The sequence below is a fragment of the Lynx rufus genome, unplaced genomic scaffold (assembly GCF_022079265.1).
Source record: "Lynx rufus isolate CCGP_SWC_20201006 ecotype Redwood Valley unplaced genomic scaffold, mLynRuf1.p SCAF_5, whole genome shotgun sequence".
NCBI lineage: Eukaryota > Metazoa > Chordata > Mammalia > Carnivora > Felidae > Lynx > Lynx rufus.
In genome coordinates this window covers 103,652,471-103,667,209 of record NW_025814867.1, presented here as the reverse complement: position 1 = coordinate 103,667,209, position 14,739 = coordinate 103,652,471, and the positions used below count along the sequence as shown (strand labels likewise).

Sequence of the window (14,739 nt, the reverse complement as noted above, 5' to 3'; positions counted from 1 at the left end):
ATTTATATTTAGCCCTATATAAGGTTCAGATGTTATTTAGACTAAAAAGGATCACTGAGATTTGGTCCAGCTTTATATTCACTAATGAAAAAACAAAATCTTTTCTTTCACATGTAAATCTCTGAAAACTATCTCATCATTTTAAAACAGCACTACCCAATGGAACTTTTTAAAAAAAATCTTAAATAGAAAGAGAGAGAGTGAGTGGAGGAGAGGGGCAGACGGAGAGAGGGAGAGAATCTCATGCAGGCTCCATGGAGCTCCACGTGGGGCTCAATCCCACAACCCTGAGATCATGACCTGAGCCAACATCAAGGGTCAGACATTCAGCCGACGGAGTCACCCAGGTGCCCCTCCAATAGAACTTTCTGTAGTGATGAAAACACTTTATATGTGTACCATCCAATATGGTAACCATAGCCACATGTGGCTATTAAGCACTCAAAATGTGCTTGGTACAATGTGTGGTCAAAATTGAATTTTAATTTTAATTAATGTAAATTTTAATTTAGATAGCCACCAGTAGTGCCGTAGTGACTACCATACTTTTTGGACAGCAGAACTCAGTTTAGTGAAAATTTCTGCCATTTATATAGTGGTCTAGTTAACCTAGAGGCATCATTCCCAAGAGATAATCTAGTCGAGTGGAAAGAACCTAGTCTAACGGAGTCTCTGCCAGTCCTCAAGGGTCCTTTCTGCACATTAGAAAAAAAAGCATCTTCTCAGGTGGAAGCAGCTCTGAGAGCAAAGGCTTAGTTAAAGGCAGCCTCAGCCAGAGGGAAGGGAAGGAGGAGCAACAATACACATCGACCCTGAGAAGGACAGAGGTTTTGAAATCCAATAAAATTGGCTTTAAATTGCCTACCTCTTATATATTTATTGAGCACCTGTTCAAGATATTAGTGTTTACGGAAATGAGTGAGATGCAGACAAAGTCTTTCCCCTATGGAACCATAAAGGAGTGAGTGGATACACAAAACAAACATATAAACAAATTAATTTTTAAAAAAAATGCTGACAGCAGAAAGAAACTAAAACAGAGTGACACAATGTAGAATGTTTGGCTTCTTCTCATCATTGCCCAAAGCCCTTGAGGATGGACCTGTACACAGTGGAAACAGCAGCTAAGAAAGTCCTACGGCAGGAATAATGGTGGTTTGTTTAAGAGGCAGAGAGGCAGCCTGGGCGGCTGGAGGGGAGGAAATGAGAGAAGCAGATGTATGACGCGAGGTCACAGGAGGAAGCTGGAACCAATGCAAAGGGGCCTCATAGGCCAGCTGGAAGCCACTGGGAAGTCAGCCAGAGATCTTCCAAAATATAAATTAAATCATCTCACTACCTGCGTCAATTCCTTTACTGTCTACTACTAGCTGTATGACCTTGGGCATGTTATTTTTCTTCTCAGAACCTTGGTTTCTTCATATAAAAAGATATAAGTCTACCGGTTTCATAGGACTTACACGAAGATTGAAATAACACGAGTGAAGTATCTAGCAGAATGTCTGATGTACAAACCATGGTGGTCATTTAAAAATGTACATATATTAGGGTGTCTGGGTGGCTCAGTAGGTTAAGCAACCAACTCTTGATTTGGGGTCAGGTTATGATCTCATGGTTCGTGAGTTCGAACCCTGCGTTGGGCTCTGCACTGATGACATGGAGCCTGCTTGGGATTCTCTCTCTCCCTCTCTGCCCCTCCCCCACTCACTCACCTGAGCGTGTGTGCTCCCTCTCTCTCTCTCTCTCAAAATAAAAAAACATATAAAAAATAAAAATGTATATATAATATAGAAAACAAGGAGAGTGGAGGGAATAAAATAAAATATTTAAGAATAGAAGTCTATAGTCTCAATGACCTTCACCTCAGAGTAGATGCCTTTGCAGTGAGATTACTAATAAGCGAGGCACTTTGGGGTGTTAGCAACAAGGTGCCTTGAATATGAATGAAGAATTAACTTGAAATAACCAGAGCTCAAAGAATTTCTCTCTCATAGGCTTTCACCTTAAAGAGCCACTTTCACTGGGGTCACCTGCTAGCAATGTTATATATCCTCTTAGGAAGAAATGACCACTATGTATAATTTATTGACAACTTAAAAGTAATATTGAACTAAGTCAGCCTCATTTATTTCATTCTGGTCCTTTATTTAATTTAACCTCTTGGTGCAATTCAGAATCAAAGATCCATAAAGAGCCTTGCTGACTTACTGTTCAAGTAATAATGCAAAATGGAAATACACAGTTTGCTTGCTCTAAATCTGACAAACTAGACAAGTAATTTGAATCACTGAGGAAGATCCTTCAGTGATCAAGGCCCTTCCCAGCACATACAAGGTCCACCATGTTCTTTTTCCCACAACTTCTGAGGCACTTTCCTCTCTTCTTTTGTATGGGAAGATATTGAAACTGCCCCATCAAGCACTAGTATTTTTTTACACATACAGTCAAGCTACTGGTGAGAAATAATAGATGCATTACTTTGGACTCCTCTTCCAGTTGCCTTTTTAGTTCTTCTATCTGTCGAGTGAGGCTGCTCTTCTCCCTGGAAAGTTGGTTTATCAGAGCCTCCTTTTCTTCCACCCTCCTTAGGAGCTCTCCTATAGAAAGATTTCACAAAGTAAGTTAATCATGGCCTTCCTCCTCATCCACTATCTCCTCACTTAACTCGTTCACTTGAAGGGCAACCACAATGACTCCTACAACATATTTATAATACTTAAAAAGGTCTGAGAGTTCGGTTATCAGCAGCACCATAGCAATGTTCCATTCCAGGACGCACAAAAGAGCCCTGATAAAGAACTGATTTTTAGAGTATCTAATTGCTGCCGTGAGTCTGAGTCAATAACAGGTAATATTGGCTACCATATATTGAGAATATTCTATGCATTAGGTACTACTATCTAGTTAAATTCTCGTAACTCCTTGATTATTTCGGTACTTTATTACCCACATTACAGAAGGGAAACCAGGGAGACTTACTTGAATACGATGGAGACACAAACATGCACAGACAGTAGTTGGTGAAGGTAGATTCAAATTAAGCTTTTAACCCTGAAGAACACATTCTTTTAGGCTATGCTCCCTTGTTCATTTCATGTGGCACTACCAATTTCTGGCTATATAATTTCTAGATAATTACAACTTCTTTGCCTCACTTCTAAAATGAGGACAATAAAAAATTGTTAATGGAAATTAAATGAGTATGAATGTGTTTTGTAGACTAATTGCTAAATAAATATTAGAAATAGTCATTAAATAGTAGAGGCTATGACCACGGTGGGGGGGGGATTCCATTATACTGTAGTCTACCCTCTCTAATAGATAGACTGATGATAAGACAGAAATGCCTTGGTGATTAGCAACAGTACCAGATGCTGAGCCAATCATGGGCAGAGGCAGTTGCTCCCATAGTAACACTAAAAGCCCCAAATATTTATGACCCCCATATCTCTTGCTATAAACAAGTTCTAAACCTCTCAGCATCCTAAGGAAGCATCTATTTGGGCTAAAGTAGCAATTCTCAACCTTTTTGGTCTCAGGAACACTCTATATGCTTAGAATTTATTAGGTACCCCAAAGAGATTTTGTTTACATGGATTTTATTTTTAATAGTTGGTGTCTTTGAAATTAAAAGAAAAAACTTAAATATGTATTAATTCATTTTCAAATAATAATAAAAATCTTAGTGATGTGTTAATATGTTAACATAAACAACAATTTTTTAAAGAAAAAAATATTTTTCTGTGGTTTTCCAAAACCACAGAAAAGTTAGTGATAAAAATGACATTATTTTACATTTTTAAAAATATCTGCCTTAATAAAAACTAGATTTTCATATTTGCCTCTGAAGTCAATCTATTGTAATACACGGGTTTTATTGAAGTATATGAAGAAAATCCAGCCTGGAAAAGGGAGATGGAGAAGGGAGATATATTTTACAGTCTTCAGTCTTTTCATTTTTAAAAAAATTTTTCATTGTCTTTTCAGATAATTGTGACTATTATTTGATACAACACCAAAACTCAACAAATAGAAATTTCTCAAGGATTAGTTGCAATGTGTCACTCTGTTACATGAAACTTTATGAGTCCATTTTAAACTTTGAATGGATCTTTCACCCACAAATGATTGTATAACATCATGCAGTGGTGATTTGAAAAATATGTGTTCACTGAATTATGCAGATCTTCAAAATGTTGACACATTCCCTTATACGATATTTAAAAAAGCATGTTTGTTAACATCACTAGTGATCTTATCAGAAAAGTCTTTGAGAATTGAGAACATCAAGCTCATGATGGCATATACAGGCTTTCAGAATCTGATTTTTGCCTAAAACTCCAATTTTATTATTGGCAACAAATAATATCAGTTGTTTTCTTTGAAGCGACAGGCTCGCTTTGTTCATTTTTGAGAAAATATCTGCCAAATATTTAAGTCAGAACATAGTTTGTCCTTTCAAATAAATAAGATACTCCCTGAAAACACCTGCTAGCTCAACACAGAACTTAATCACACATCATACTTCAGAGGGGTAAGGCGGTGATGGGTGAACAAGGTGAAGGGAATTCAGAGCACACATTGTGAGGAACACTGAGAAATGTATAGAATTGTTCAATCACTATATTATACAGCTGAAACTAACATAACACTATGTTAACTGTACTGGAATTAAAATTTTTAAAACTTCTTTAAAAAAAACAAAATGGAAGTGCTTTAAGCATACTTCTTTTGTTATCAGAGAGAATATTAAAAAGATATATACTTGGGGTCAGGATGTAATAAGATTGATTTTTATTGCTTTATTAAGGACATTCTTACCTAAAACTGACTCCCCCCCAAAACAACTGTATGTATCACTGAATATAATGATTAATAGTACAGTGTGGTACCACTGTCTTGATGAGTGTCTTGATGAGGCTCAAGTAGTTTTAATTGTCACTGCTTTTGCAGCATCAATATAAATGTCAAAAGAACTAAAAAAGAAAAGGCAATCATTTTAACCTCATAAGCCCCCTTCAAGGGTCTTGATGATTGCTGGTGTTCTGTGGACCAAACCGAAAATCTCTGGGTGACAACATCATATTGAAAAGGAGCCTGAAGAAATGCCAATCTACTAGGGGGTTGAGACTAATATACCACGTATCTTATAGAACACATACCCACTTCACATGGCTTAATTGATCACATTTACCACTGACTGGCTTTAAAAGCGGAGTTTGATATGTTGACAGGGCAGGGCATGAGACTAGTGGGTAATGGCAAAAAAGCAACAAAAAATCTAGAGCATAGACCCAGTGAGGGGAAAGGAGGTTTGGATAGGTATGTACTTAAAATTTAATTCACACAAAGCCAAAAGGTGAAAATAAGAATTAAAGGAAGGAAAAAAAAGGTCCTTCATCCTGAGCCGAATTATCGCTTCACACCCACTTTCACTCCACTCACTTACCTAGTAATTTCCTCATCAAAAAAGTGAGTAGAAAATTAATGCCAATAACCTAGGGGGAGGTAGGCAGTGCCTATCACAACAATTTTATACAGCACATCATTTAGGGCCAGACATATAAGTATTCTCCAGTCTTGTCACTGGACTGTAGAGTCCACAGACTATGTCCTAAATAGCAGAGAGCAACTTGGGGATTTTATAACAAGGCTAAGTGTCATATACACTGCTCCCACTATAAGAATCCTTGTCAGTGTCCCTGCTAGAATCAAAAACACTATCTTCTGGGCTTCTAGGTTTATAGTTTTGCCAGCCCATTATAATTTAGCTTTAATTCTAGATTTACTATCTAGAAACAGGTGTCCACTAGCAGAAGGATGTGATACAGTCCAAATGGTCTTTATTCTTTTTGTTAAGTATGTGCCTCTGGGCAAGAATATTGTTTGTTTTCATTGACCTAGGAATTTGAACTCTGGAAATATATTCCTAAAAATAATTCTAATTACAGAGAAACAGCTAGTCACATGCTGTTCACAGCAGAGAAACAAGTCAAGTTCCGAGGCAAGGTTAAGTAAACTATAGTCCCTCTACTTGACGGGTTAGAAGTAGCCATTATAAATGACTAAGTATGAACGATACAAAAAAAAAACCTTGTGAAAATTGAAAAAAAGAAAAAAAACAAAAAAAAATTGCCACAATGTAAAAGATTGGGGGGAAAAAACCATGAAACACAAAAAACTATCAATAGTAGCTGAAAGTACAGAGTAAACCTTGGTACATTTTTCTACTTTTTATTTATCAAGTGTTTGTGCAGCACCAATAAGTGGCAGGCATTATTCTAGATGACTGACATATATCAGTGAATAAAACAAAGCTTACATGAAGCTTACATTCTCACAGATGGAGACAGACAAATAAGCACATTTATCATGTCAAGTATGTCGTTTGTTTGAAGGTATTAAATACTCTAAAAAAAGAAGCAGAGAGTGGTTGAGAGCACTCAAATGTTGCCTTCTCAACAAGGCCTATCCTGACGTCCTCAGATATCTGTTTGATTAACCTTCATCTTCAAGTCTCTGGAGAATTAACAGAGTATTCTGGGCAGAGGAAGAGGCTAGAGCAAGACCCTAGGACACGAGTGTGCCTGGTGTGTTAAAAACTCAGCCAAGGCAGAATGGGAGAAAGGGAAAGTAGTAGAAGAGGTCAGAGAGATAATGAGGGGTCCAATTATGTGGCCTTTGTAGGCTATTGCATAGACTATAGCTTTTACTAAGTATAAAAAAAAGTATGGGTTTATTATTGAAAACTAGAAAAAATGTCTGTTTCAATGAGGTTGACGCTATAAAAAGTCACACCTTACAGGCTGTGTGGACAGCCCCTGTCATCTTTTGATCTTGAGAGTTGCTTCCTCCAACTGCATAGTGCTTTTCTCCTTCCCGAAGGAGAGCTGGGTGGAGCCTCCCAAAGCAGCACGGGGGAGGGGGGGGGACCTTTACCAGACAAGAGCATGTCCGTGGACAAGGTTAACCCAGAGACTGCATTCCTCCCCTAGAATCTTTAAATACTCACTCAGTTTCAGTAACTGATTCATCATCTCAGGAGTCCCTCCACCAGGCTGCTGGGACCGAGGCTGGCTCACAAATGAAGCAGCACATTTACTTACCATTCTCACTCCGTAGCTTTGTCTTCTGTGCTTTTAGGTCATTTGCCAACTGACTCACTTCATCTAGTTTCACATTTGCTTCATTCAAGCGCTCTTCATACAGACTACAGAGCTTCTCAGAGTTAGCCTAGGGTTGAGAATGAAGAGTTGAACATGGCTCATGGAGTTCCTGCTGAATTAGCTGCATAAGAAAGGGAAATGGTATGGGGCACCTGGGTGGCTCAGTCGGTTAAGCGGCCGACTTTGGCTCAGGTCATGATCTCCGGGTCCCTGAGTTTGAGCCCTGCGTCGGGATCTGTGCTGACAGCTCAGAGACTGGAGCCTGTTTCAGATTCTGTGTCTCCCTCTCTCTGACCCTCCCCCGTTCATGCTCTGTCTCTCTCTATCTCAAAAATAAATAAAAATTTAAAAAAAAAGAAAGGGAAAGGGTGGTTCCTGGGACCCTTGTGCTCTCTTCTGCTCTGAAGACCACAGCTAACATTTGGAAAACTGTATCTTCTAATTTCATCACACACAGTAAACTTAATGTCTGGTACTTTAAGGAGCCCAAACTTCTTAGGCTGTAGGTGTCATGGAGAAACCAAATTCCCTGGGTATTGGGACCCTCTCTAGAATTCTTTGCTCTTTTGGAGAAGGAAACATATCAAACACTGATGAAGTACACAGCCACTTTCTGACATTATGTTATATATTTAACTATCTTTCTCTCCCACTAGAATAGGCTTCATGAGAATAGAGATTCTGTTGGATCACAGAGAGCCCCCCCCCCAAGTGCCTAGAATAGTATGTAGTACATACAAGAAGTTCAATAAACAACTGGGAACATGCAAAGGAGAGGGAGGGAACAGGGGAAGCAGGAAAGAAATCCAAAGCGCTGACTAAGCAGTAGAGGAGAAAGTAGGTAGATCTGAGCTGCAATGGCTTAATAGAAGTTTGAACTGTCAAAGCAACCGCACCCTCTGGATCACTAAGGCTGAAGGCTCAAGGTAACCCTGTTGGGTTAACACTCAATTCTAAACTCCAGCTTCTCAGAATGGGTATTTTGTGCTTGGAGAAAGGGATATGCCATTTGGCCGTTGTACCTCCACCTATTTAAATAACCAACCTAACCATCAGATTTTTGCCACACTCTGAAAGAGAATGATAGGACTTTGAGACTCAAGATTCTAAAATAGGACCAAGAACTGTCAGATGTATAATGGTTGTGTCCCTTTACCTAGCTTTAATTTGCATCCTTGCTATTAATATGGTCAGAAAGGACATTGGTGGTTCTAGAGATCCATAGTTCCATAGGTAGCTGTTTTTGTGTTTTGCTCTTTACATGTATTAAATCTCGTTCAATACAACAGTCCCGTGAGATCTTTGTTTTTACAATGAGTTCTATGGAAAAGGAAGAATTAAGACAACAAAGAAGGGATCACACCAATGGCATTCCAAGAAAATGGTGACACATGTGAAATCTGGTGGTAAGCCTAATATTCTGAATATTAACATAATTTGTATGACGTAGCAATGGCCAAAGATGAGGAACATTTTTAAGATGTCAGGTTTAGTCCTCTAGGAAACTCCTGAATCTACAAAAACCTTGGAGACTTCCAGCTAGAGCCAACTCTGTGTTGAAGATTGTTCTCTTCAAGCTTACACTAGTGGCTATTCTAAACCCCCAGTGAAAAACTACTAGATTACATCTTCTTATATTCCCAAGGCAGTGTGTGGTGCTGGACACAAAATAGGTACTTAACATATGTCTAAGACAATCAAATTACTGCCTTAGTGAGAGATTGGCCAACATGCCCACTAAAGTTTACTTAGAGGTCACATTCAAGCTTTCCTTATAATCCCCAACCCCCAAATTTATTTTTTAGCTTGGTGAAGATATTATCCACTGATTAGGAAACCAGTGAAGAGCCAAATCAGGTGCATGCCCATTCGGAGGCTTATAAGGAATGTCATGTAGTTCAAGCTCAAAGATGTTCCATAGCACACCCAGGCTTGCTGGTGAGTATGCAACCAAACTTGGCAGAGATTCAATGACCAGCTTCTCATACAATGCCATCAGCATCACGTAGGATAGAGCACTGATGTTAAATGTCAGGCACATTCAGTTATCCATACTCTCCACTTACTACTTTAAAAAGGCTGTAGTATTGATAAATGTAACAGTCTTTAGATGGTCGGAAATGTCTACTTATATTTCATATGTTGAATAGGTTTGCTCTCACTCCTAAAAGCAATTTTACAAAGTTGGCACACTGATTTTTTTCAACAAAATATCCCTTAAAAGTTCAGATTGACTCTTTTCTATAAACGAGAAGACAGAATCAGAAAGGCTAAACATCTTGTCCAAATTCACAGAGCTAGTGAGTATTAGAATTAAGATTTGAACTGATAACTGCCTGTACAGAGGCAAAAAAAAAAAAAAAGCCAAAACTAGACTCCTAAGTATCTGTTATATGAAGTAGTAATAACAAAGGGAATGTTACATTGACATCCAGTTGGCTCATATTGTTATGAGTCCTGAGTGCCAGAGGAAACAGGATAAAAATATGGTAACTATGTAAACCATCTTTATTTTATGTTGTCTCCAATAATAAATGACCCATTAACTGGGCCAGGAAGAAGACATCCAGGTGTGAGAAATAGCACTTCTGTTTATGGCCCTGAATATTCTATGCTATGCATCTGTTTGCTGAGGGTGAAAGAACACAGAGCTCTATAAGACAACTTAGTCAATGGTGTGTGGAAATGGCTAGCAAAGGAGCCAGAGAATCCCCAGTTTTTAAGAGACTCCTGTGTAGTAAAGCCCAGCTGGGCTGTGCATATCTGCAGAGCATGCAGCCACCTGGACAGACAGAAAAGGCATGCGCTCTGAGGCATAGCTTCAAATGGTAGGTATTGATGGGCCATGTTAACCATTGGCATAGCGTTTTCTACTTACAATGTATTTTTATAAGCAGGATCTGCAAAAGACAATGAAATTATTTATCTAAAGGTAGCCTTTACAGGGTATATCATTCAAATGGTTGTACCTTCAAAAGAATGCATAAATATAGGCATTAATTTTGATACTAGGAAAGAAAAGGTTAATGGAATAATGTACATTCATCTTACAGCTGATTCTTAAAATGCTGCCTAAAAATGCTGTCTCCCAGAAATGCAGGAACCAATGGGAATTCAAAATAATCAAGATAATTGTGAGATTGACTATAACTTCTAAATTTCCCTGGGCTTCTCTGTCAGCATAATATGCTTTTTGAAAATGCTTCAGTTTCCACTGTACCACTGAGTATTGGCATTCCTGGCGTTATAATTCAGAAAAAGATGAAATAAACAATTCAAGAAAAATTTCAGTATAATATATATGCCTATGAGAATGAACATAATCAATTTATCCCACCAGAAAATATTTAAGGTAGCAGCACAATGTGGCCACACACCAACATAAACAGAATTTGGAGTCAAGGCCCATCTCTGCCATAATTGTATGACCTTGGATAGTCACTGAATCTATGTGCCACAGAATTCCCAAAAGGCATATATAAAAGTTAATGCTAGTACTTGAGTATACAGGTTATGCATATCATGTAGTAAACATGAGTAAAATAAGACCTAGTTTCTGCCCTAGAGATGCTTTCTATTTAAGCAAAGTTAAAAGACTATATAATGCAGCAATACAAGAGGGATCCCAAAAGTGCTATAGTAATTCTGAAATAGATAAAGTTTTAATATGGGAAGTTGAACTTGAGCATTCCAGGGAGAGGGCTTAGTTTGGAAAAGGCACATTGGTGGGAAAAGATATTTGGTGAAAGGCAAGCATGTTAGCTTGGCTGAAATGGAAGGTCCATGAAGCAGTAATGGAATCTAAAATTGGCAGGGCAGATTGGGTCAGATCACAGGCCATAGGGTACCTTGAAAAGCAGCAATTTGGAGTTCACTGTTAGGCAGGGACATGACTCTATAAAGCCATGTCTAGAAATATTCATATGGATACTATATGGGATAGATTGAGAAAAGAAAAACTAGAAGCAAAAAAATAATAATAATTTAGGAAACCACATTAATAGTCAGTTAAAAGGTAATGAAAGTCCTACCTGTGTGTGGGTATGGAATGGAAAACTGTAAGACAGTGAAGAATTGACCTGCTGTAAGAATTGATTGGAAAGCAAAGAACAAGGGAGGAAACACATAATCAATTACAGGCTTTAAGCCTGGGTGATGGGAAGAAACAGGGTGTCAGTGACAGAAATGTCCAGAAGAAACACTAGATTCAGAAGAAGGTGATAAGTTTGGTTTTAGACATGCTAATCTGAGTAAAGGAAGACATTACTGATCTTTGAAAAAACAATTTAGGAGAATACTTTTAAGTAATGTAGGGGAAAGAAAAGACACTGAGGGAGTTATAGGAGTGAGGAGGTAGTGAGTGCTAGTGGGTGGTGGGTACTAGTCTCCAAAGATGACTCCCCAGTGAGCCATACCCTCTGGTATTCATACCTTTGTGTAGACCCCTACCTGTGACTTCTAACTGAATCACTCCACTGCATTGTAAGTCTGCCTCACAAGAATTGTTGCAGCTTCTGCCTTGGTCTCTTGTAATACTTGCTTTTGTTCCCTAAATTGCCTTGTAAGAAGTCCAAGTCCTCTGTGGCTGCCATGCTGTGAGGAAACCCAAACTAGGCACATGGTGAGAGAGATTTCCATCTAGCCTCCAGCTGTTCTGGTTGTCCCAGCTCAGGAGCCAGACATGGGAATGAATAAACCTTCAGATGACTCCAGTCTCAACTGCCATCTGAGCTAAGCCAGTCAACCCCAGAACCAAGGGAGATGATAATAAATTGCTATTTCAAGCTACAAGGTTTAGGGATGATTTGTTATACAGCAATAGATAAATAGAACAATACTCTTTGGTCAAGGAGACAGATTAAGGCAGATATAGATAGACCTTGCTTTCCTTCTGCTAGTGTCTGAGGAAAAGTCTTTTTTATTTTGGTTTGTTTTGCAATGGGTGAGTAATGGTTACGTGGAAAAATATTTTATTCTTTGGGACAAGAAGGAAAGAAATGGATGAGTGTAAGAAAAATATAAGGTGAAGAGAGAACTTATACTGAATGGTCTTGATTTTATCAGTTAGGTCTTACCATTTATTGAAAAGGATTTAGAAAGTCAGGGTTAGAATCTGAGGGAGGATTTTGTTTAAAATAAAACAGAAGGTGAATTAGAAGAATAAAGAACTTCTGAGCAGCAATGAAATTCTAGAGGAAATTGGAAAGTATGAAATTCATACCTAATTAGTATGGATTTATGGTGAACCTATCAACAGTTTTATGACTATGACTTCCTACTAAGATATGCAGAAACAGAAGAATTCCTGAGGATAAACAAGAGGCAGAGAAAATTATAAAGAGTAAGGACTTCTAGAGTCTCATTTGGGCTGAGGAAAGCAAATGAAGCCTACAGGGCATGGAGAAAGCATGCTTTCATTGCTGAGAGAAAGATGAGTCCATATAAAAGGCAGAATACAGATGAGATAGAGGAGAGAGGACTTAAATCCTTACTAGATTTATATTCTAAGATAATTGGCAGGAAGAGTGGAGAGAAAGAGAAGGAAAAGCAGGATGTTTTGTGTTTCTTTCTACCCAATGTGGTTTTTTAAAGGGAATTAAGGCTAAATATTTTAGGAGTCACTCAGTATCTCTGAAGAAATGCTGCATTTTTCTGGCCATGGTCCATGAAAGTTGAGCTTTATTGTTGGTTTGTCTCTTTCCCAGATAACTTTCCAAATTCTGCTCACAAGGAGAATGTGACACTGGCTATAGTCATACCTTGGAGATGTTGTGGGGTCAGTTCCAGACAAGTGCAATAAAGGTAGTATCACAATAAAGTGAGTCAGTGAAGTTTTTGGTTTCCCAGTGCACACAAAAGTTATATTTACCCTATACTGTAGTCTATTAACTGCACATTAGCATTATGTCTTTAAAAAAGCAATGTGTATGTCATAATTTAAAATACTTTATTGTTAAAAAATGCTAACCATCATCCGAGCTTTCAATGAGTCATAATCTTTTTGTTGGTGGAGGGTCTTGGCCTCAACGTTGATGGCTGCTGACTGACCAGGCTGCTAGTTGCTGAAGGCTAGGGTGGCTGTGGCAATTTCTGAGAATAAGACAACAATGAGTTTTGACACATCATTTGACTCTTCCTTTCATAAATGATTTCTGTGTAGCATGTGATGTTGCTTGATAGCATTTTACCCACAGAACCTCCTTCAGAATTGGAGTCAATCCTCTCAAACCCTGCTGCTGCTTGATCAACTACGTTTACATCATATTCTAAATCCTTTGTTGTCATTTCAATAACCTTCACAGCATCTTCACCAGGAGTAGGTTCCATCTCAAGAAACCACTTTCTTTGCTCATCCATAGGAAGCAACTCCTCATCTGTTAAAGTTGTATCATGAGATTGCAGCAATTCAGTTGCATCTTCAGGCTCCACTTCTAATTCCAGTTCTCTTGCTTTTTCTACCACATCTTCAGTTACTTCCTCCAGTGGAACCTTGAACCTTTCAAAGTTATCCGGAAGGATTGGAACCAACTTCTTCGAAACTCCTGCTAATGTTTGGCCTCTTCCTGTGAATCATGAATGTTTTTAATCTAGAATGGCGAATGCTTTCCAGAAGGTTTTCAATATACTTTGCCCAGATCCATCAGAAGAATCACTATCTGTGGCAGCTATAGACCTACAAAATGTATTTCTTAAATCATGAGATTTGAAAGTCAAAATGACTCTTTGATCCATGGGCTGTAGGATGGATATTGTGTTAGCAGGCATGAAGACAACATGAATCTTCTTGTATATCTTCATCAGAGTTTTTCACTGACCAGGTGCATTGTCAACGAGTAGTACTACTTTGAAAGGAATCTTCTTTTCTGAGCAGATCTCAACAGTGGACTTTAAATATGTGTTGTCATCCAGACTTTGTTGTTCCATTTCTAAAGCACAGGCAAAGTACATTTAGCATGATTCTTAAGGGCCCTAGGGTTTTCACAATGGTAAGTGGGCACTGGCTTCAATTTTAGCTCCTAACAGGAGTTAGCCTGTCCTTTGAAGCTAGGCATTGCCTTCTCCTCCCTAGTTATGAAAGTCCTAGATGGAATCTTCTTCCAACAGAAGATTGTCTACATTGAAAATCTGTATTTAGTGTAGCCACCTTCATGAAGTATCTTAGCTAGATCTGCTAGTAAATTTGCTGCAGTTTCTACACCAGCACTTGCTGTTTCACCTTACACTTTTATTTTATAGGGACTGCTTCTTTCCTTAAACATCATGAACCAATCTCTGCTAGTTTCAGACATGTCCTGCAGCTTCTTCACCTCTCTCAGCCTTCACAGAATTAAAGAGAGTTAGGCTTTTGCTCTGGATTAGGCTTTGGCTTAAGGCAATGCTGTAGTTGGCTTGATCTCCTATCCAGACCACTCAAACTTTCTCCATTATCAGCAATAAGGCTGTTTCACTTGCTTATAATTCATGTGCTCACTGAAGTAGCACTTTTAATTTCCTTCAAGAATTTTTCCTGTGCATTCACAACTTGGCTAGCCATTTAGCACAAGAGGCCTAGCTAGCTCTCAGCCAGTCTTGG

At 38.5% G+C, this 14,739-nt stretch overlaps 1 protein-coding gene across 1 annotated transcript in view; it reads right to left on the bottom strand.

Moving 5' to 3' along the window:
* The window catches only part of MYH15 (myosin heavy chain 15), a 152,650-nt gene that overhangs the window by 55,605 nt on the left and 82,306 nt on the right, over positions 1-14,739 (bottom strand). Inside the window, exons 29-30 of the mRNA XM_047100446.1 lie at positions 7,107-7,233; positions 2,479-2,597 (exon numbers count right to left, since the gene is read on the bottom strand). Of these exons, the coding sequence (XP_046956402.1) occupies positions 2,479-2,597; positions 7,107-7,233 (246 nt within the window). The remainder of the gene's footprint in view (positions 1-2,478; positions 2,598-7,106; positions 7,234-14,739) is intronic.